Source organism: Neopsephotus bourkii, unplaced genomic scaffold, assembly GCF_033783945.1.
Source record: "Neopsephotus bourkii isolate Nb327-2 ecotype Australia unplaced genomic scaffold, CSIRO-AGI_Nbou_v1 NB_245, whole genome shotgun sequence".
NCBI classification, from domain to species: Eukaryota; Metazoa; Chordata; class Aves; order Psittaciformes; family Psittacidae; genus Neopsephotus; species Neopsephotus bourkii.
The window spans coordinates 172383-196588 of NW_026900755.1; the positions used below are offsets into that span (position 1 = coordinate 172383).

The window sequence follows — 24206 nt, forward strand, 5'->3', positions numbered from 1 at the left end:
GATTGGGAAAAGGAGGGGAGAGTTCTGTCTCTTGAGTGATTCAATTCAGATACCTGGTAATTAAATGATGACAAACAGAGAAGTGGAAGCTAAGCTTTTAAAGGAATAAGGTCCATTTCTATGAAGAAGCTCTATTTAATATGGTAGTGCTATTATTATTACCACTACTACATTTGACATTGTAAATGCTATGCAGTAGGCGTTCAGAAGAAGGGTTGTACCCTTGCATCTTCCCCACAGCAATTTCTTTTTTAAAAAGTATTACCAACGTTGTCTTACAAAGTCACAGATAAGGTTTGAAAGGTCTTAGGACTAAACACAATTAAACAGAGCTTCATAATTCAAGGAATCAAATTAACCAAGTAAATAACTCCTATCAAAAGATGGCTAAATCCATCTCTTGAATAATACCCGATTTGCAAGTATTTCAAACATATTCCTTATCAATATGAAAGAATACACAATTGTAACCTGCTCTAGGTGGGGTTGGACTAGATAGTCTCCAAACGTCACTGTTAACCCTAACGGTTCTGTGATTCTGTAATTAGCAAAGTTCCCTGCTGTGGGAGGAAACAAGCCGGCAAAAATTTGCTGCAACTTTACCAAGTCACCAACACACCCAACTGTATACACCTCAATACACCTCAAGCCTCTTTCTGGAAATGAACATTGGATGTTATTTGCTATCACCTTGCCATGAGCAACTTCCAAAGCCCATTATAGCTCCGATTTTTCAGTTTAAATGAAATATCTCATAGATTCACAGCATTTCTGGTGTGCAGCTTCTCCAAGTGCCCCTACCATGCAACACACACTTTCACCTCCATATTTACAGAATCACAGACTGGTTTTGGTTGAAAGGACCTTAAAACTCATCCAGTTCCAACCCCCTGCCACTGGCAGGGACACCTTCCACTAGACCAGGCTGCTTATTCCTGATAAACTGCTGAACCTTCCTGCCAGCTCCCTGCACTTCACGCTCTGAAACATTTGCATTGACTTGCCATTTTTTGACCCAAAATACGGGGTCTGTGTTGTTATGAGTTCTTTAACTACAACTGTTTATCCTTCCAAAGCTGGGCTCGAAGGAAGTATCTTCATGGCGACGCTACCATTTCTGAAGCACATGTAGACTATAGCAGCGCTCGCGCTCGTCTCCGTGGCAACGGCGCGGAGGCAGTGGCCCGGCGGCAGGCACCCGGAGGTCACCTGATCCGAGATCGCCGGTCACGTGATACGGGCTCCATCGTCGCCATCTTGAAGCTGTGGCCGGGGTAAGGGACAAGACCACTTTTTACCCTCGTTACCCAGGTAAAAGCCCGGGCGGGCCCGCAGGACACCGGGAAGGGTAGCGGCTTGGCAGCCGGGCAGCAGGGAGAGAGGGTGCGAAGCTCGGCGGCGGGCGGGCGGGCGGGCGGGCTGGCGAGCAGGCAGGCCCCGGGGCTGTGCGCCGCGCCGCAGCCCATGTGTGGAGCTGCGGCTGCCGGCAGAGCCTTCCCCGGGCCAGGCGGCGCTGGCCGCGGCCGCCTCCCTCCCCTCCTCACCGCACTGCCTCCCCGGTGGGCCAGATCCCCGCGGTCGCTTCCCTTCGCTCCGCTCCTCACCGCACAGCATCGCCTCCTCGGCGGGCCCGCTCCCCGCGAGCGTTGCTCCTAGTTCTCCATGTGGCGCCGGGCCCGCTGCTTGAGGGCACGTTGCTGGCGGCACCTGCGCGGTATAAAGCGGCGGCCGCGTGGGGAGTGGCGGCAGAGGCGGAGGGGTCCCGCGGGAGCGTATCGCCGGTCCGCGATAAGTCCCGTCCCCTAACCTCAGTCTTGGGGTAAGGGTTCTGCGGTCGGGAGGCGGTAGTTGACTGCTCGGAGCTCCTGATGAAGTTTCCGTGGCCTCGGGAGCCGCAACGTGACCAGACCGGCCTTTCCCAGTAAAGCGGTTGTGCAAAGCGGTGGTTGGTTTTTCCTAGACCTAGGGGCATCTCACCCGGTTCCTGCCGTGCTGCTTGAGTGGGTGGCTGGCAGGGGTGGAACGGGCCCCTCCAGCACACCGGCGTTCTCCTCTAGTCTGGGCCTTCCCTTTGGGCCCCTTCATTATCCCCAAACCCTGTATTTTAATTACTGTGTAGCTCTGTAAAGGGAATGTGCTTGCAGATCCACTTCCCAGGCTGAAGTTTCCTGTCATGGGAGGCTGAATCATCTTTGTTCCTGGTGAAAGCAAGGTAGTTACTAAAATCCAGATAACCTTTGTACAATTCTTATCATCCCTGTAAAAATGAAAGCCTGCTGCAATAAGTGTGAAACTTACTGTAAACAAAGAACGACGTAACATATATACAGTGTAGTTACCTATTCGATAACCACGTCAGATACAGGCATCCCAGATCTATACATCTGAGCGTATTCTGCTTTTACAGTGTGCAGAGGCACAAAAATCCGGTTTTGTCCGTGCCCATGGCAGGGGGGTTGGAAACAGCTGGTCTTTAAAGTCCCTTCCAAACCATTCTGATTCTGATTCTACTCCGTCTGCATTTTTGACAGAGCAGTAGTGTATGTGGCAGCATATTTCTTTTAAGATCTGTCTAGGATTTTTCCTCATAGTTTCTGTGCTGCTTTCAGATTGAAAAGGTAGGGGAAATACATGCCTATTCAGCGTTAGTTACAGAACTTTAAAACTGCCAGGTACAATCGTAAGTAGCTTAGAATTTTCCTTAAGTCATTCTCAAATTGAAAATATTTCAAGTACACATTATTCCTTTGAGTGCTCCCTGTAATGTCAAATTTGCTTTCAGGAGAAAAAACACAGTTTACTCTTCAGAATAGCTTTTAAACATATGAAACAAACAGTATGAAACAAACAGCAAAGTATTTTTGTATAACTAAGTAGGACGGTTTTCAAATAATGGCCTTAAACTTATTTTAAGTTATAGTTGGAGATACTGCAGGAAGGGATATATTTTTTCTTAGCCACAAAGACAAGAGTTAGTCATTCAATATACTGTGCCAAGCACATAATGGAAATAGGAGCAGACATGCGCATTGAGGTATCTACTGGTTTATATTTTAAGAGTTAGATACTTGGATGTTTCAGTTTAATGGTAACTCTGTGGATACAGACATTGATTCCTATTAATAAGGCAGTACTGAGCTTGAATTAAATAAGGAGACTATTTGGTATATTCTTACATAAAATTATACTTTTGGGGTTTAAATAAATTTTATTTTCTACCTCCTACAGTCACAGTGCAGTATTGATCATTTTTAGTCTGCTTGCACAGATCCAGCTAAAGGCATAAAGCCTTAAGTAGCTTACTTTTCTAGTTATCCAGCTGCCCTACAGCACTATTTATATTTTATTAATTTTTCATTTTTAATGCTGATCTTAGCCATTACCAAGTAAATAACCATCAAACTAACACTGAAAAATAATAACTTGTTTTCCTTAAAGATTCAGAATTGACAAATATCACTGCATTTTAAACTTGAAATATTTTACATGAGTGTATAAGGTGTGAATGCTACTAACACTGGTTATAGTGGTAATTCTGATGATAACCTGAATTGTAAGTTGAATGGCAAAGGAAGGTAACATGAGTAGTTCTGCCAAGAATTTTTACATAATGGGAAAAGGGCACCATAGAACCCACTCTCATGTGTCTCTTCATTACATTGCTACATCCAGAAGTAGGAAACAATGGGTTTTATGGGTCTTTAGGATCAGTTCTGGAAGTTCTGATTTTGCTTCTGTATCTGTATCTCTCTTAGGGAAAAAAAAAAAACTGTATGAAAGAGCTTGAGATGCATTTTCAAGGATGACTGATAAATATCTGTCATATCTTTATGTTCTATACTTTATATATAGAATGCAAAAACAGATGTCGTGTATAAACTATGTGTGTGTACATAGTGGAACTTGTCTAGGTTATTTTTAGACATTTTTTCAGAAGTAAATTTCACTGTAAGACTTTTTGTCCAGCTCCTGCACCCCTCACCCCACAGCATTGCCCACATCACAAAGTATGTTTCATGGAAGTTTATCCATGTTGGTTTCTAATTTAACCTCCAGCAGTACCACATATTGCCTGTGGTTTATAGTTAGGTATTTTTAAAGGAAGTGTAAGTGGAAATAGCTATTTCCTGTAGCTTTCCCTCAAAACAGAAAAAAACGAGTCTTTGTAACATTCATGGCAATTGATTTTCCCTACAATTAAGGAATTGTAGAAAAAGCTAAAATTAGTAGCTTTTCTAGAAAATTACGTTTATAATAAGAAGTATGATTTAACATTTGAATGATCTTTTATATATTTATATATATTTATAGTGAAATGACTAATGCAAGCAATTACCAGAATTCCTTTGTTTTCCTAACTTTTCAAGGAAAAATTGCTTATTTTTGTAAATTATGTTGTTGCAAATTGTTGTTTGCTTGAGGACACATCAGTGAAAGTATGTTGGGAATACATTTTTGTATCATCATGGCTTTTAAACTTAAATATGCCAGTTACTATTGATTGGTATATTTAAGCGTCTACCATTCAAATGTGTAGCCTTTGTAAAGAAAAAGGCAATAGCTGTGACAGTATTAATCAGCCTAAACATGAAAAATATATATCTTGCCCCTGTACAACTTGGAGGCAGGCAGTTATAGGCTATCTTGGAATTACTCTGTCCAGATGTATTGAACAGCATCCATGCTATCCACTAAATGTTCTCAAAAATCTTTGTCTGTACAGCCATTCTGAAAGTTTTTATAAAGGTAGTGGCATTAGGCTTCCATATTTAGTAGAGGATGAAATCTAAACAGTACTGGGTTGTATTTTTATTATTGTGCATGTATTTGTTTTAATTTTTTTATAAACCACTTTCTTCTAGGTATTATGGAAGAAGGAAGCAGTGTTGCAGTATTGATGCCAAATATTGGGGAACAGGAAGCTGTGCTGATTTCTGAAACAGTCATTGGCCCAACACTGCAGAACAGTGAAAATCAAAGAAAATGTAACACTGACCCACTAATTCATGTTATCCAGAAACTAAGCAAAATAGTTGAAAGTGAGAAGACACAAAGATGCCTTTTAATAGGGAAAAAACGCTCCCATCCTAATGCTTCTGCACAGTCCTTGGACGCAGATGATCTTTGTGAAATCCCAGCTAAAGCAATTGAGCTCTCTGTTTTCACAACTAGAAAGACTGAAGAGCTACAAGCAAATTATTTTGTGACTGAATGTCTTCCACAAAGCAAAAAGAATGTGATGTGCTACCAGTGTAGCCTGTGTAAGTTTCTATCACCCTCTCTCTTAACACTACAAGAACATATAAAACAACATGGGCAGAAAAATGAAGTGATATTCATGTGCTCAGAATGTCATTTTGCTTCCAAAAGCAAAGAAGACCTTCAGTCCCACATCCAAAGTTGCCATGAGAATGGTGGTAAAAATAACACCCAGACAAAAGTGCAGCAGTGTGTAAATGTCGCAAGTTCATTTTTGAAAGGGCCAGTGGAAGGAAGTGTCAAATCAGGGGCTGATCAGACAGGAAATCTGAAAGGTAACAATACAACTCAGTCTACTCAGAGGCCTGAAATGGGTAGGAGAAAATGGTATACTTACGAGCAGTATGGTATGTACCGGTGTTTAATTTGTCGGTACACATGCGGTCAGCAAAGAATGTTGAAAACACACGCTTGGAAACATGCAGGTGAGGTTGATTGCTCCTATCCTATCTTTGAGGAAGAAAATGAAACTACCAACATGTCAGAGGTGGTTGTAACTCATACACCTCATAGCATGGATGCAGTTGTTCTTTCCTTGGAAAACAATGAACTTGATATCCAGAGTGAGCCTTCTCTTCAACTTCAGATTTGCAGTTCTGAGCAACTGTCATGTAAATCGCCAGTAGGAACAAACGTAAAAGAGGAAGAGATGTTAAATCAGTCTGTAGTGCATTCTCCTACTACAGAGGTTTTAGAGGACACTGTATCAGATACAGAACCAGATAGTATGATAACTGATAGCCTGCTTTCATCAGCACAGAAAATCATCAATTGTAGTCCAAATAAAAAGGGTCATGTTAACGTAATAGTGGAGCGTTTGCCAAGTGCTGAAGAAAGTATCTTACAGAAGCCTTTCTTGATGAACACTGACATTGAAACGGAAAAAAAATTAATCTCAGAGGAGTCCCACATTGCCTGTGAAGAACCTGATGAAGTTTATCATTCAGATCCAATTCAAGAAGTAGTAATAGGATGGAATAATACCGAGAAGAAAGATAATGAATTAAGCTCTAATAAAACCATACCATCTGATGAAAATGTGCCGCCTGCACGAAGAAGGACAAATTCAGAGTCTTTACGACTACACTCATTAGCTGCAGAAGCTCTTGTTACAATGCCTATCAGAGCTGCAGAACTAACAAGTTCTAGCTTCAGGACTCTGACTGGAGAAGATGCTGTGGATGCAGGTGCAGGACAGGGAGAAGCAGATGGCCCATGTGTGACTCATTCTAAAGTGGCATCCTCACTTCAAGATCATTCAGTGGAGTTTAGTAACTTTAGCCAAGGTGAATGTGCGATAGTTGAGATACAGAAAGAAAGGCCAGAGTTATCAGAAGCACCAACTAAAATGGGCATCAGTATGTCACTACTCACTGTCATTGAAAAATTGAAGGAGAGGACAGATCAGAATGCTTCTGATGATGACATTTTGAAAGAATTGCAAGACAATGCACAATGCCAAAATGCAAATGATGCAAACATTCCTGGCAGTAACCTAGTAGAATATATACCTAACGCAGATCGACCCTACCGCTGTCGCCTCTGTCATTACAGCAGTGGTAATAAAGGCTACATAAAACAACACTTGAGAGTCCATCGTCAGAGGCAGCCATATCAGTGTCCTATCTGTGAACATATTGCCGACAATAGTAAGGATTTAGAGAGCCACATGATCAACCACTGCAAAACAAGAATGTATCAGTGCAAGCAATGTGAAGAATCCTTTCATTATAAGGTAAAGTTCTTTTCTGTGACTGTAATAGCTAAATAACCTATTTTGCTACCTTTTTGATAACTGGTCATTCCTCTTTCTAACTTAATTCAGCCTGACTTGATTGTCATTGAAGTTGGGGATTATTGCCAGCAGCACTTTCCAAACATACAGTTCAGCTATAATTATTCTGCCTTACCCACTGAAATAAACTTGCTTCATCACCTAAGTTACTTTCCTAAGAACCATCTTATGGACATATTAATATCATTTCTGTTTTTCTGCCCACATGTAGCAACTGCTGGAGGAAATGGAAGTATCAGATAACTTAATAGTTGAAACTTTAAAAGAATGCTCAAACACATCCACTATTTTTGAGTGTGTGCAAAAGTAATCATGGCACTTGGGGGTAACATGAGACACTTTGAAGCAGAAATTCTTTTATTTTTTTCCTCTTGATTGGTCTGGGTGTTCTGTAGAACTGAAAGATTACACACCAGAGCAGAATAATGTACTTCTGCCATTTTTATAATTGCTATTTTAAGCTTGGTGAGTATGTTCCTATATACTCAGTTCAGTAGTCAGGAATAGAAATAATAAATATCTAGATGTACAACTGAAACTCTTGTAGGCAATGGTAGCACAAATTCTCACATATTTATTGTTGTTTAATCCTATTTTTAAAAAAAATGTACAAGTAGGGTGGCGAAAGGCTCTCTATCCTCTCTCCTCCCCAGGCAAGTGGAAACCAGAATAACATATTCCTAAGTCACTAGGCAATACGAGATTTGAGTCAGTTTTCACACAAGCCATCATCTAACCTCTAATCTAGTACTGCTTCTGGAGTATAATAATTTTGGTGTAAGAACTGTTTGCTACTTGTCTATGTGAATGAGGGGAGAAGGAAATTTATTTTCTAACAAAACACAAATCATATAATCCTCTCAGTCACTGGCATCATTCCTTTATGTTATTAATTAATATTATTTACTTTGTTTTGTTTCTAGTAAAATTATGGGAGGGATAATTATATACATGTTAACATCCAATTTATAATAGTTGTCCTGAAAACTTAAGTAACAATTCAAATTGATTGCAATATTTGAAGTGACCAGTGTGTGTTTGTAGTGTATATTAAAATGTAGGATATTGCTTTTTCAGAGCCAGCTACGAAATCATGAAAGAGAACAACACAGTCTTCCAGATATCTTTTCAGCAGCCACATCTAACAAACTAATAGTTTCCAACGAAGTAGATGAAAGAGAAGGTACTGTTTATATTTACACTTGGAATTAAAAAAGTCACTCATAACATGACTTCTGTTTGTTATATATGTATAAAACTGGCTTTAAAATCTCATTTATGGTGAAATGTTTTCATGCTTGTTTCATAACAAATGTATATTCTTTGTAGTGTGCAAAGCTTAACCATAGTCTGTTTTGAGATATCTTACTGACATTTATCGGTAGGCAAGACATTTTCAAGCCCTGTAATTGGACATTGTATTTCTTGTGAAAAACAACTGGTACGAAGTATTACTCTGAATTTTTAATTAAAAAAAAACGTATTTGTTTCCTTCCTTCTAAATCATCTAGAGCAAATAAAAGAAAGCCTTTTTTAAAACTCACTGTGGTAGTTTGTTGTCAGTGTATATATACAGTACCATCCATTCTGTGTTTAGAAATTTTCATTTAATTGTAGTTATGTCCAAAATGCATCATTTTAGACCTTCAGAGGCAAATATAAGGCATTCTAAAAATTCAACCTGTATCTGTAATAGTTGCCAGAGTAACAGTAGGTATGCATTTTCTAATTGTTTGTTTAACTGTGTATTTGCTTATCATTTAAAAGTGTTTGATTTAAAAACAACAGCAGCAAAAAACCCCAAACCAAACCCTTGATGTCTTAAGGTAGTGAAATAGGGAGAAAAAACAACCAGATTTGGAAGTTTAGGAGAACATGTTTAAAATCCTTTTGAATATCCTGGAGGCCCAATATTTATTATTTCAACTTGAATGCGTCCTCCTGTCTGGTGAGCTGAAGTTACTGAAAATACAGCACTTTTATTCTAAAGGTGACACTGTAATTACTAGTCTTGTGCAATTTTAGAGCACTGTGGAAAAATGCTAGTAATTATATCACCCCTGAACAACTGTGGGCTGAAGTATTTCTGTTTTGTGCACTTTGCTCTTTTCTGTCCTAAGTATGGTCCCTTGTGCGTTTTGATACCAATATGTGCACTATAACAGTACTTAGACCACAGCTGAAATTTCTGGATTCTACTCTCACCTCTACAGGTGATCAGTGACTGCGAAAGCGTTCACTGATACTGATGTAACTACTTGTGAAAAGGACTAATCAGCATGAGCCAGGGTAGACAGTTCAAACCACTAATTATTTGTCCAAAGCAATGTTGTATATGTTGGACTAGAATGAGATCTTTATACTTGGCTTCTGTTCTCTTAGCTCACACTGCCTCTCTTTCTGGCTTTCAACATAGAAAGTTAAAGTTCGTTACATTATCAGCCTCAGGTAAAACGAACCTTCCCAACTCCTTTTCAGTCTCATCAATGCAGAAAGGATTTAAATTCAGATCTGTAGGGCTTGTTACATCCCTAAGACCAAAGTCTGAGAGAGGTATCTGAAGTCAGGAGGAGACAGGAAGGCAGCAAGGGAGGGTCTGCTGGTAGTGGGAATGTTCCCCATGAAGTAGTAAGACTTTTTTCTTCAGAAGAAATAGAATAAATGTTTTAATGGAAGTGATAGGAAATAAAACATTGTTAGTTTATCTGAGTACAAATATGTGTGAGCACAGCTTGGACTATTACTTCTGACCATGTTTTGTTTGGTTTAAACCAGTATTTTTATAAATGTCATGATACAGGAATACTACCTTGAAGTGCCTGAAACATGTTAGATTTGGGGGAATACTGTAACTTTTGATCTAAAGTCCTGTTAAGGAGACTGAAAGTCAAGGTGCCCTTTTGCTTTTGAAAATAGTATGTTTTAATGATGTGGTTTTAGAGTTCATATCCGGATCTTGCAATTTAGCTTTCATGAAAGAGGAGCCCTGTTTGGGAAAACTGCCTGCTTTCAATTTAATTACTGTTGAGATTTTTCTTTAGTATTTTTTGCTTATTATTATCTTACAAAAGTGTTGCAGCCATGCACTTTAATTGCTTGTTTACCCCACATGAAATTCAATAATGTGGCTTGAATGAAAACAGTTCTCCTTTGAAACTTTTATTAACTCATACTTTGGAATGCTTAAATTATTTCAGAACCAATTTATAATTGAATTGCAACACTACTGCAGTACAGCGATCTCTTGTCAAACAGATGTCATCCCTATAAAGCAACACAAAACAAAGAAGTTTATGGCATAGCATCTGGTTATGTGAAAGATGCCTGAGCTGAGCAGTTTCATTTCTTGTTAATGAAATAGTTAGTCCTAAAAGTCTCTTTATTCATCATGGTGGTACAATAAATTAAAAGGGAGCATTATGACACTGGATATGATCGGATTGTAAATGTCTAATAATGAAGGAATAGGGCAATAAGCAGCATTACAGGAGCACCTGTTACTACTGCTAGAACAAAGATCTGTCATTTCCTGCTCCCTTTTAAGAGGCCTGATATCCTCTCTCCAGAAAGCAAAAAAGGCCCAGAACCCACAAGAAATAAGCCCATGGAAGGAGCAGGAGGTGGGACACACGACTGCTATTTTGCAACAGTGAGAGGTTATATGATGTATTATAATTTATGTGCATTTTGTTGAAGGAATAAATCTAAAGTAGTGATTGGTATAAATAATTGCTCCTAAGTGTGTGCTACTGGGTGGTTAGCCATGTACAACTATGCAATAGATAATATGTTTGCATAATGCTTTAAAAATCTCATTAGATACTGTTTCTTTTAAGCTGCCCACCCAATAAAATACCAAATTCGTAACAGAAAATACATTTGGAAGCAGTTTATTCTAAAGCTGCAGAATTTAAGATGGAAAACCCATTCAAGTTTAGCATGCAGTAGCTTGACCTTCAGACAACCCCTGCTCTCCCATAGATCTGCAGCCCCATAAGTGTCTTTGTATTCATTTGTGGTCTTCTGCATGCATATGCATTCACAAAAGAATGATTGTAGATGCCTAAATTCCATAGTCTTCAAGTATATATTAAGATCATTTTGATAATTTACATTAAATAGAAAAAAAACAAACAATAAATTTTACTATGTGAGCATATTGTAGGAAAAAAAATGATATATTTTGCTTTAAGGTTGACTTGCAAAGACTGTATGTTATATATTACTTCCATATTACTTTTAAGAATGCTACAAGAGTGAGCACTATGTCATGTTTTAAAGTTAAAAATATAAAATATTCTTTCTGTTATCTTGGTACACACAGAATTATTCAGATTTTATTTCAGACTCTTTGTATTCACATTGCTGTTTTATACGACATACTATATATTCTTCAGAATAACCTTCTGGGATTATCAGGCCTCCCCTAACGTGCTGAATTTTGGAGGAAAGGTTTAATTATTGATGATTTTCCCTTACTGTCTAAGTTAGCTTAAACAGAATTATTATCCCTCAGAATAATACAACTAAAACTTTTTTGGACATAATTCAGTGCCCACCTGTTGGGGGAGGCAAAAATCAAAGTGAAAAGTTGAGCTTCCATTTTGGATGACACTCTTTCCACTGGTTTATTCTGCAGTGTCTCCTTAAAAGAGTTCTGCCATAAAGATTGCTAAGTGTTGCTTTGATAAGGAAAAGATTAAAGATTCCAGGTGGAGTCCAGCATCATTAAAAGGGAACTTCAGAACAAAATTATCTTTACAAAATCTGTTTAGTATTTTGGACTCGGGAGATGAAACTTCTGTTTTCAAGATAAACTGTAGTTCCTCCTAAGCTCAGTCTGCTTGTCTTATATCCTCCCTTCAGAAGGTGATAAAGCAGGGGGTTTCAGCAAGTTTTTATTACTCCAAACTGGAAGGAAGCTCATGGTATTTGGACCTAAGTTGAGATATGTCTGAAAACTCTACTTTCTGTTGTTTTCAACAGCCACTTTTTCATATTTCAAGCTTGTGTGTCTTTACAAGTTGGAAAAATGGCAAACAGACTCTCCCCTCAGTGTGACATGGACCTCTTGGCCTTGACAAGATTTCTTCAAGATTCAGAATGAAGGAATCTTACTTGGGAAATCAGAACTTGCTTTTCTAGGGAAGGGAAGTTATCCTTGGTTTGGGGAGGAACTGGGAGGCCTGGGAATTAGATCACCTGCTGGTATTCCCAGAGTTTTTTAAGTCAATATCTACTAAAAAACATTCAGCTAATACAGCCTTTTCTGTTCGTCCAGGATCTTCTGATTTATCCTGTTACTAGTAAACCTCTTCATAACACAAATTAATTTATGCTGGAGATGTACTTCACAGGAGCTTGAAGTTTCTGAAGTCTGTTTTTGCGATATTTCAGCTTTACTTACTCCCACACATTATTTATTGAATTGTTTGTTTATTTTGGTTTGGGGCTGTACTTTAGTAATGATCTTCACCCACTGGAGATATTCTCTAAGGATTGATACCAGAGTTTCTTCAAAGCCCATGAAGGAAACTGAGAGTAATGTCTTGGCTGTTCAGCCAGGTAGTAAGAAACGGTGCAAAGATAAAATGAACTTAAGCACGTTACTTGCACTTACTTCACTTTAGCTAATGAAGAGGTTAGGTGCAGGATGAAAGCCCTGTGATTTTAGTTTGATGTTTCTTTTGGTGGTAGTCCTGACTTAAACAGCTCCAGCCTTTGTGTTCCTTCATGTATCTGCTGTTCTTCATTTGGGGAGTGTGTGAAGGCTGTATGGTAGGTTGGAATGGAAAAGAAGCATAGAAAATACCATCGCTCTTCTCATATGTTAATATTTTAACCCATATCAGTTCCATTGTTCAGTAAAGAAGCAGGAATAAGGCTGTTTAAGTCTATCCACATACATCTCAAAAATATTCAGACTGTGCACTTGTGAGCATGCTTTTTCCTTTGTTAGGTTAGTCATTAGTCTTTGTCTTTGCAGCCATTAATTTTTCAAGAGTCTTTTTCATTCTGGAAAAAAAAATGATTTTTGTTACAATTGCTTTTTAGTAATTTGGAGAAGTTCCGAATTATTTCTTCTCACGTCTGATCAGAATCTTTTTTCTTTTTTTTTTTTTCCTTTGTTGATGTGCATGTATGTGGGAGGGAGAGAGGGGATTTAGATACTTTGGGAAGACTTCTGCTTTTTGCCAGTTTGAAACTTACAGAATCATAGAATAGTTAGGGTTGGAAAGGACCTTAAGCTCATCTATTTCCAACCCCCCCACCATAGGCAGGTACACCTCACACTAGACCGTGTCACTCAAGGCTCCGTCCAACCTGGCCTTGAACACTGCCAGGGATGGAGCATTCACGACTTCCCTGGGCAACCCATTCCAGTGCCTCACCGCCCTTACAGTAAAGAACTTCTTCCTTATATCCAGTTTAAACTTGTTCTTTCTTAATGCCCATCTTTTCCTTTCCGTTCTGCAAAGCAATGAAACTCCTGGGGTCAGCAGTTCCCATATTTTAATACCTTTTGCTGGTGTTTAACCCAGAAAGAAGTGTCCACATAGTGAGAAAGGATGTGTTATCCTAAAATTTTAGTAATTCTAGTAAATGGTAGGGTAAATGCAGAACAGCATGCTAAATAAACGATCCAGTTTGCTCCAGATACTTTAAAATTGTTCAATATTTACAGATATTCAAAAGTATTGCTTTTAAATGTTAATTCATGTTTCAAGGCCAGGTTGGACAGAGCCTTAGGCAACATGGTCTAGGGTGAGGCATCCCTGCCCATGGCAGGGGGTTGGAACTGAATGGTCTTAAGGTCCTTTCCAACCCAAATCATTCTGTAATTCTGTGATGATTCAGTTGTGCTGAAATTATCACCTGACAACACCTTACAACACTGAATGTAACTCACTAAAATAATGGATTTTGTTTCACATAGGAAACAAGTCTTCAGTTCAGAAACTGTATAGGTGTGATGTGTGTGACTACACAAGCACAACTTATGTTGGTGTACGCAATCACAGACGAATTCATAACTCTGATAAGCCATACAGGTAAGTGTCTTAATTATTGCTAATGCCACTTGTCTGGTTTGCTTGTTTTAATTAAAAAGGTTACTAAATTGCTCATGCAGTTTTGAAGATATTGTTAAAAAATTCTGATTAACTTAGCATTTCTGATGGATCTACATGCGCTGGTTGACTCAAACTTATGTTATTAAGGTTTGCTGACTTTTCCAGGACATATCTGTGACCATAGCAGTCTACTTCTGTTTTTCAGTTTGAAACATTCAGATGTGAAAAAGGAAGTTAATTACATTGTAATATTGAACTTTGCCCAATAGTAATAATATATTTGCTTTATTGCAAAGTGTTTCTTATTGTTATCCGGTTACTTTTTACATTGGCTACTACAGACTGTAGCAAAATTCTGCCCTTTGTCTTATCACCAATCCTCTCCTCTTTTTCACAGGTTTCAAGCAATAGTAATACACTCATTTAGGCTCTGTTTTATAACTTTTCTACAAGATGTTATATGGATTTATATACAACTTTGGTATCTAAAGTCACGTGTAATACTGTAGGTCGTGTCCCCAGCAGAAAAATAAATCATGCATTTTTCTATGGGTTGCTGCATAAATTCCTGCAAATTCAATTTGTGCTACTTTAGTGTGGATCTCTGTCCCTCTCTAGTGGCTAGAAAATAGATCTGAGTTAATAGAATTTTTTAGCTGATATACTTCTATCTTTTTAAATGCAAATGCTGGAAACTGAACACCTTGAAATGCAGAGCTCAGCAAGGGTCTTTCTCTTTTGGATAAACAAACCCAGAAGACACATTGTATTTTGATTTGTACATTATGATGATATCCCGTAATACTAACAAAAATTTGCAAGATATTTGCTCAGAGAGCAAACGTGGAATACAAATAAATTCCTTTTTTTCTCCTCAGGAACATCCCTGTCGCTGTTACTTGTTACTTAGAAGGGTTGGAACAGCAGATACTGTAAAGGGTCTTGTAAATGGTAGTTTTCTGAATTGGTGTTAGCCAGCTTGTTTGATTTAGGAAGACTTGAAAATTTTCCACTGGTGGTACAGACTGCTGCATACTAAATTTAAACCTACTGATCTGGCTTGCTTTTCTTATGATTTTTTCATAAACCCCTTAGGCAAATCTACAGACCTGGTAGGATACTTAAGCCACAGCCTAATAAACATAGAAGTCCAGTATTATGGTATTTCTCCTTTTGAAACATGTATTCCTCAAGTCTTTAATAGTATCAAATAGCAACCTATTACACTGCTGCCGTTTTTATACCTGCAAACGTATTTTCTTATTATTCTGAAAAAAAGTACTGGAAATTAAACTGCATAGCTTCCAGTGATGCATTTTTGTAGATTTGAACCTTCTGGATTTTAATAGTGCAAATTAAGACCTTTAAAAAATAAAGCGAGTAATGTCAAGTGAAGTATCCTGAAGTCTCAGACAAGACTTAAAATTGGACACATTACCATTTCAAAAGAAGAAACAACTGAAGAGCTAACAACTATGCAGAGTCTGAGCTGAGCACGATGGCTTCTGTATATTACACACAAAAAGTTTGTGTGGTAGTATACTGTTATTTATTAATATATACAGTATACTGTTTATTTAAGAATAGCATAGTATTTTGTGTGACACTTTGGGATCTAAATTTACATTGACTGGTTTATGTATTGTTTTATACAAAGAAACTGACAGAAGTAAAAAAATTAAGAGCATGGTGTGACACACTTCTCTTAGGGCATTTGAATCTAAATATGTTGGTCTTGTCCGTTTTAGGACAAGAAATGCTCTGAAACCTAGTCATTTCATTACTAAATAGGTAGTTTGGCTTTAAAAATGTCATGAGAAACATGGCTGTTGCATTAAGCATAACATGTATTCTTGAGGAACAAGACTTAATTCTGAATACACTATGTGCCCTATAGCTCTTATGGCCATATTCTGCCTTGGTATAACACAGCCAAGCAACTTGCATCAGAGCTGCACTGACTCCTGTGCATCCTGATACTTCATTACACTTACCAGCTTCACAATAGATGTCAGGAAGGAGTACAGATCATATGTCTCTTCAAAGGAGGAGGCTTTTTTGGCCTGTAAATTGTTCTCATTGTCCAAAAACTGAAAGTTAATGCCATCACTTGAACTTCTGTGAATATTGTTATGTCTTTAACTATAGTCTTTCCAGATATCTTTGCTTTCTTACAGATTTTTGTTTCTGGAATAGTGTTAGCAGTTAACTGTCAGATTTGTTTACTTCTTCTTGTCTCTTTAGATGTCGAGTGTGTGACTTCGCCACCACAAACATGAATAGCTTGAAATGCCATATGAGGCGCCACCCCCAGGAGCATCAGGCAGTGCAGCTGATGGAACAGTACAAGTATGTAACAGTTCTCATTTGGCAAACAGCTGTGACAGGGATTTTGTTATGTTAAGATACAAAGCAGAGTTCAGGTTCTGTTCTTCTCCCTCCTAGATTCATTATTTGTTCCAGTGACTTTTTTTTTTTTTTTGAAAGAGAGAATGAGAGAGGGATTTGATGTGGCATTCCAAGGTGATATTTATGCTTAGTAATTAAATATATCCGTGACCTCCCTCTGGATCAATAGTCAGCTTTTTTCTTCCAGAATAGGGTGGTTGCATATAAACTGCTTATTGCAAACAGTTTCTGATCTGTGTTAATTACCAAAGCATGCCTGGATTTGTTTGGGAGAATGTATGTGCCAAAATCACGCCAGGGCATTTCTAACGTTTAATGTTACAGATTGTTAAATGCCAGTACCCAGGAATGTTCTCTGGCTTTGTTTAATATTCTAGTCTAGGCACAGCCTTTGCGTGTACATGTTAGTTAGAATCCAGGTTGGCATCACACTGCCCTAGTTAAGAATTAGTATGAACAGTCATTATGTTTAAGTGATGAGTGTCCTTTATATTCTGTCCATAGATATGTGTGATATATATATAGATATATAGATACAGATACATGAGAAAGTTGGCACAAATGTGTATAATTGTTTACTACTAATTTGAAAAAAAAAAAAAAAGCAAAACTAGGAAAGGAAAGTAAATCAGGAATATACTGAATATTCTGACAATTCTGAACATTTCTTCATGGAATATTTTAAAGGCAATAGGAAGAATCCAAACCAGGCACATTCATCTAAGGGTTTCTTCTCAAGAAAAGCTGCTTTTACAACTTCATATTCCTTCCACTACCTTTTTCCCCAAAACTATTACTAATAGCACTAAATTCTATTTGCTCTGTTGACATAAGTCCTACTGTATTGCTGAATGCTGTTAGTATTACCAAAGATTACTGCAAACCTCCACACTTTGGTCCCTGCATCCCAAGGAAATAGTCTGTCCAAAGCTGCAAGGTAATTGTTTCCTCAGTAGATCAGTTTAGGATACTTGAACAGTTCAGTAATTCAAAAACAGGTCAACCTGTTGAGCAAGTCATAGTACAGAATTGAAAGGGTTCTACTACCAAACTATTTGTTAAATAGTTTTGTTTCTCTGGGATGTCTTGCATAGAGTGTAACTGTATATTAAGTATATGATCATGAAGTGTAATGCATCATGCTAAAAGCTGATGAGTTTCTGTGTCTTTGATTTGAACTGTGTGATAAAGTGGTCAATAGCATTTGGCTTGTGATACTGTTCACAGCAAAGTAAATCTGATTAGTACATTACCTGAGCAAATGAATGTACTTTAAAAAATGAGGGGATAAAAACAAACACTGAACTGTTGCTTCATTTCCGTGTTACCAACCCACTGACCAGTGACTGGTGCAGAAGAATCATATATATAATAAGATTAGTAGAATACACATGCACATAGAGTGGAATTAAGATTATTGATCTTTGTTTTGAAAAAAAAATCTATAAATTAACTGTAAGGTCTGCCTTTTATCTTACTTTTATGATGCCACTATCTTGTAACAGCCTTATTAGAAATATTAAGACTCTCAACCTGAGAAGGAACATGCCTATATTTTCTTTATAAGGCTTCAAATTATAAGAAAAAGAGAAAAATAGGATTGTTCATTCCAAATCAGGTAAAAGAGAAAAGTGAGCCAGAATGATATGCTTATTGTTCCCCAGCAGGACAGAATTATCTTGCTACATAAGCAAGGTAATGTACCATGCCTTCACCTAACTTGTGAGATTTGTGCTGTTCGCCACAATCTTCTGCTAAGCAGAAATAGTTTCCTATATATGATTATTTGCAAGGCATTTAAGGACTATATCCTACCATCATTAAGAGAAGTCATAAAACCTCACTGAATTGTAGTGTATAACACAGTTTTACATAGGCCTTCTCATGTTTCCAGGTTATATTTCTGGAAAGGTCTTAAAAACATAGAAAAACTGACTGGAATAGTAGTCATTTTAACAGACTCATCATAGTGTAACGTACTGGGATCACGCTGCTTGAGCAGAAGACATCCTCTCATTGAGGAATGAGACAGACTGAGATGCATTCCTAGGTATAATTTATTAGAAGAAGGTCACCTTCAGGTCTTTTCCATGTGATTTGAGAAACTGAAAACTTCCAAAATAGCATGTAGCTAAACGAAGTAGCTTCTTTGTCCAAAAGACAAGGAGCTCCATCCTCTTTACCATGAGAGGTACTCTGCTCTGGACTGTTCTGCTCTGGCATGATGTCATGGAGTATCATTCATCTCTTTCATGCTGAGATAACTAATTTATCATGAAACACTTGCAAAAAAAATGTGGATGTATGTTCATGTATGAAAAGGGTCCCATGGGATTTGATCAGTCTTGGGTTATTTGTATCCATAAATACACCACATCTCTATATAAATGAGACTTATTCTTCAAGGTTTTGTCCTTTACTGTATAAGGCAGTGTTTTATAGTCTTGTGGTACCCGAGCTTATGGAAAACTCTGTAGACAAAATTGACACCTGTCTGAATCTTGACCCTTGTATATATTCAATATCTGACTGGATGCTGTCCTCGGGATCTCAAAAGGTCCCCATCCAACTTCAACAAGTCTGTGATCCTTAAATAAATTAATATATGCTACATCAGGAAAGACTTCATTAGTTCAGTTTAAATTACCAGTTCTAATTACACAGCTGCTTGGTTCATAGCAATAGCAAAGATTGCTCGTGACCTGCCTGACAGTTACCATACCAATGTACTCTCTGTTTCTGCAGTCACCAGAACTATTGCATTTTTGCAGTATTTAAACAGGCCAAACAGATAAGATTTTCATTCAGCTGCTTAAGAAATCAGAAAGAGCAAACTTAAAAATTCTCAGACTCTAAAAACAGTCTTAAATTTCAGGATGAAACTGCAAACTAACTCAACCTAATAATGAAACTGAAAGTGTGACCAAGAAGCTGATTTTTTTTCTCATCCTTTTGGAATAACTAATCCATTGCTAAGCTAATAAAATTTAACTTCTAAGTGTTTCTTTCTCCTTCTCCGCTTGTTTTTTTTCCCTCAGATGTTCTCTCTGTGGGTATGTATGTAGCCATCCTCCATCCCTGAAGTCCCACATGTGGAAACATGCAAGTGACCAAAATTACAACTATGAACAAGTGAACAAGGCTATTAATGATGCAATTTCGCAAAGCAGCAGGTACGTCTGATTTACTTTCAAGCCCTATCATGTAGAGTTTTCACATGACCCAGCTCTGATCCAAAATAAAGTTCCTGTGAAAAGCAACAACTTTATGTTTGATATTTGTTTCATTTTTGTTATTTCAGGTTTCAAGGACAGCTTCCTGACAAAACACTATTAGAAGGCACGGATGAGAGTACAATATCTATACTAGGAAGTTCAGACAACTTGGTGTCTTTTACAGAGTCTATTAACCAGACTACAAACGAAATTTCAGGTTCTGATGAAAAGCCTAACTTGATGAATACCTCATGCAGTTTAGAAAAGAGCTCCACTCTACCCCACATTGGCACAGAATACTGTGTTCTTCTCTTCTGCTGCTGCATTTGCGGTTTTGAGTCTACCAATAAAGATAATCTGCTGGATCATATGAAAGAACATGAGGGTGAAATCATAAATATCATTCTAAATAAGGACCACAGCACATCCCAGAGCACAAACTAGGAGAAGCAGTAAGTTAAAAAGAGGGTTTCCTAGATTGAGTATTTTCTTTCTTTGCTTAAGAAACTTGCTGAAGAGAAGAATGGCAAACAAAACTCGGTTTCCCATTCTGAGTCCTTGTTTCAGTAGGAGTACAATATTTTAATGAGGGATTGATGAGTCAGTTAAGAGATAAATTTAGGGAGTGGGGAATAGAAGGATTCATTTTAACCTGCTGTTTCTGTATATGGTGCCAAGAACGTAAGATTCTTGAGGGGTTTTTTCTCTTACGGTCAGGTACTAGTCATTAATAAGGCATTAGCACAATACAATCAAACCCAAAGGTATGAAAGCTTTGTATCAACTGAAAAGCTTTTTCCTTCCTCCTCCTTTGTTGTGTTCCAGGCATTTCATCAAGCAACTTTTTTACTTTAGATTTTGGGGTGTTTTTTTAGGGTGTTTTTGTTTGGTTGGTTGTTGTTTGGTGGTTTTTTTTAAACTAGCAACAGACCAGATAAAAATTTTACAGTATGATCTCACAAACTCTCACTGGCTTGATTCTTGGCAGCAGGGAGAGGGACGTGTGCATGCAAGCATGCACATGTAAGCATTTCATTTCTCCCCATCTATTTTTAAGGACTTACAAACTCCAAGGCATCCTTCAAAAAAGACTGCTATCCTTTCTATTGATTTAGAGCAGCGGGAGCTGAGGAGCCTGGAATAGTTTTGCTAATAACTGTTTGATTGGATCCTAACTTAACAAAAATCCGATCTTTTGAATTGATAGTAGGTAAAAGATCCTTTATAATAATGACCTGCTGTTTTTTTATAATAATGACCTGCTGTTTTCTTGACAGATTCAGCAGATTCTATTAAAAAAAAAAAAAAGCTCATCATATGACATTTTTAATTTGTGGTGATTACTTTGCAGTCTGTATGAGCAATGTGCTTTAATGAGAACAAGATAGTAACAGTAATTGCCACAAGGGGATGTAGATTAAACCTATGTAGGTTACTAAAGATGTAGGTGAGCACAAAGTGCGTTTTTAAGCAAACCTTACATGCTTTTGGAGTTCTTTGAAATCCCACTGGCTGTCTAAACTGCCCATTTGTCTGGCAGAGCTGTAACTGTAGAAATAATTTGCTCAAAGATAGAATAATCTTTCTGTAGAAAATAATATTTAAAAAAGCAAACAATATTTTAAGCAGAAACTGTATCCAGTCACTTGTACAATAAATTTTACTACTGCATATAAGAAGGATTCATTAAGGGAAGTAGGATTGTTTTCTAAGAAAAAAGAAAGCTTCTAAAATGACAGTGCCTTTTTCTTTTTCTTTTTTTTACAGTACAGCAGTTTGCAGTAGAAGACGTTCATCTCTCTATCAGTGGGGAATATTGTTATACTGGCTAATTACCTGGCAACTTTGTTGAGGTTATTTAAAAAGTTGGCTAGTTAAATTGTTGGAAATACATGCTTTGATAAAATGAAGTAGTAGCATTTCCAAAGAGGCCCTTTAGGAGCCAGATTTAAACTTTCTAGTTCAGGCATGTATTTCTGCTTTTAATGACAGGCAGATGCACAGCAGCATGCCTAGTTCTTGACATGGGGATGTAGTTACCTGATTTTTAGTAGCTTATTACTTAGAAAATTACTTACTCTTAGAAGAACAGTATTTCATGGTTACTTTATCTATAACTTTCTGCTAGCAAAAATAAGCTACAACTTTAAATCTGAGGTGGCATATATAGTGTACAGTCTATTGTGCTATTGCTGACTAGAAGTGGCATCAGAAAAGAAAACAGTTCTTGTCACAACTTTATGAAGCAGCACAAACGCACTAAGAGTCCAAGTACATTTGGTGATTTTTCTTTTGATTTCCTCAATTTGACTTGTTCTTTTGGGTTAAATATTATTTCATTAATAAATTGGGTAGCAGAAAGTACACATTTTGCTTTAAAAATTGGTCAGGATATAATGTCAGAGCATTTTTGTGTCAGATATTTGAGATATTTTAAGTACATAAGTGAAGTTGCTTAGCTAGTGAAAGATAAAAAGGTGAAAAACTTTTTAAAATAAGAAGGAGGTGGCAATGAAACAAGAGAGTACAAACAGTTCAAAACAGCACCCTTGAATCAAAATTATCAATTTTCTGGTGTATATCAACCCACGCTTGCAGCAGTAAGTATAATGTGCCAGGAGTCTTTGTAGGGGGATTACAGAGCAGGATGCGTCTATTCACAGTTGTTCTTTGCCATCCTGTTGCTTTTTTCTTTTTGACTGTGTGTTCGTATAATGGTAGAAAGTTAGTTGATGCTAAAAACCATTATAAAACCCGTAACAAATGCCAACAAATAATTCCTTTCCACATGTACAGAGATTTATTTTTTTAAAAACTGTCTTCATTCTGCTTGCCATTAGCTACCCACTCACAATTCCCTTCGGACTTTACCCGAAGTTCTGCATGTGAAGTAATTATAGACTTAGTTTTTCTGAAAGCAAATTTTTTTTTGCTTTATTATTCCTCAGGTTAGCTGCTTTAGAAAGTGTATGGTTGGCTTGGTTGCATGTTCTGTAATGGGTTTTAGGCACATTTCAGTCACCAACACTGCAGTCTTCGCCTTTCTCTAAGCTTGTAAAATATTTTTGGATCTTCTGTCACAGTACTATCAGATGATCAGCTATTCACTTGCCATTTGTTTCAATTAGATTTTATTCTGTGTTATAAACTGTAACTTGCAGCTTTAAACGCCTCTACTTCTACTAAAGAGAAAACTTACTTCATTCTACTCTGTACTGATAAATAGGTGCATATTTCATCTTTCTGACTGATACCTGGCCTGGAAAAATACAGTGGGGTTCAGTCAGAGTTAGGGTATTTTCCAGAAGCACTTATTTAATCATTTTTAAAAAAATGTACAGTTGGTGCTCAAAGTAACATTTGTTAAGATATATTTAATAGAAATTTACATTTGCATTTGATATTCATGGACATGGGTACATGTATTTTTTTAAGAAAAGGTAATGTAACACTATGGCACTGCTTTTATAGCCAAAGTATAAAAAAATTAGAAAACTGACATGTAAAGACTGCAGTTCATTCTGATACTGTATCTTGTTAAACAGGATGACTTTTCATTTTATGAGATTATCCAGCACATTAAGCTGCATGCCTTAAGCTCTCTCTAGGATTGTGTTCCTGATAGATGACTGTTTGGAACTACGAAGCAAAGTCTGTAGTACTACTTTAACTACCTTCTGAAATACTGTACAATGTTAGAATAATTTATTTTGCTTTACAGGAGTTTGTCACGTATCGACTTTAATATTGTATTTTGGTAATAAACTTCTTTTGTTAAACACTTTAGCCACTTTTATTTCACCTGTGAAATACAAAAATGGAAAACTCAAACACTGAACCAGTGTTTAGAGACATGGGAATCTGTTTAGATCAAGAAATATTTTTAAAACTTGACTGTCATTTCTTGCTCATTGTTGTTACACTTTTAATATTGTTAACACAAGTTTTATAAAAGTAGCTGTAGTGATGAAATATGATGCTGTTAAGTCAAAATACTTGTAAGCCTGCACACAGTTATGATGGGACAAGGCTGAAGGACACAACTGCAAAGTTCTTCATTATGAAGCTAGTGGGAATTTCTTCCCCAGTTTCAATGGAATGAAAGCTTTAGGCAGCTCTTTTCAGGTAAGTGAAGGTGTGGGTATTTCCAAACTGTGGCTATAGTTGAGTTAACCACTATGTAGGGCAGTCTAATGGTTTTCTACTACACAAATTTTTCTATGTTTAAGTAACACTATTTTACAGCGTAGCTTGCATTAGTAGTTTGGGAATGACAGAAGAATTTGCATTGCTGGTCCTCTGCAGTCATTTCCACAAAACGGAAAACTTCAATGACCCTAGCATTTTATCACAAATATATTACAAATATGCGGTGTTAAAAACTACGTCAAAAAAAAAACTGTCAAAAAACAATAGAATTTAAATTACTAATTCCCCTCTTCTCAGTACTACTAC

The 24206-nt window shown here is 37.3% G+C and overlaps 1 protein-coding gene across 6 annotated transcripts; it reads left to right on the forward strand.

Annotated features, from left to right (window-relative positions):
* The first annotated feature begins 1152 nt into the window (after nucleotides 1–1152).
* ZNF507 (zinc finger protein 507) lies at nucleotides 1153–23530 on the forward strand. 6 transcript variants are annotated; one of them, XM_061345872.1, is made up of 8 exons: nucleotides 1163–1311; nucleotides 4863–6994; nucleotides 8132–8237; nucleotides 13992–14106; nucleotides 16372–16476; nucleotides 19575–19709; nucleotides 19838–20203; nucleotides 21519–23530. In XM_061345872.1, exons 2-7 carry the CDS (start codon nucleotides 4868–4870, stop codon nucleotides 20193–20195), a joined length of 2946 nt encoding a protein of 981 aa, XP_061201856.1. In that variant the 5' UTR covers nucleotides 1163–1311; nucleotides 4863–4867; the 3' UTR covers nucleotides 20196–20203; nucleotides 21519–23530. The 6 variants fall into 6 exon arrangements, with proteins under 6 accessions (XP_061201861.1, XP_061201860.1, XP_061201856.1 ...); XM_061345874.1 differs by having other exon boundaries at nucleotides 1171–1274; XM_061345875.1 differs by lacking the exon at nucleotides 1163–1311 and adding an exon at nucleotides 1892–2212.
* The last annotated feature ends 676 nt before the right edge of the window (nucleotides 23531–24206 follow it).

What these genes read in the sequence shown, in the direction of transcription:
- ZNF507 (XM_061345872.1), top strand. Translation starts at nt 4,868, where the DNA reads ATGGAAGAAGGAAGCAGTGTTGCAGTATTGATGCCAAATATTGGGGAA. An exon ending in CGAAGTAGATGAAAGAGAAG is followed by an intron (nt 8,238 to 13,991) that starts GTACTGTTTATA and finishes TGTTTCACATAG; the next exon opens with GAAACAAGTCTTCAGTTCAG. An exon ending in GCAATTTCGCAAAGCAGCAG is followed by an intron (nt 19,710 to 19,837) that starts GTACGTCTGATT and finishes TTGTTATTTCAG; the next exon opens with GTTTCAAGGACAGCTTCCTG.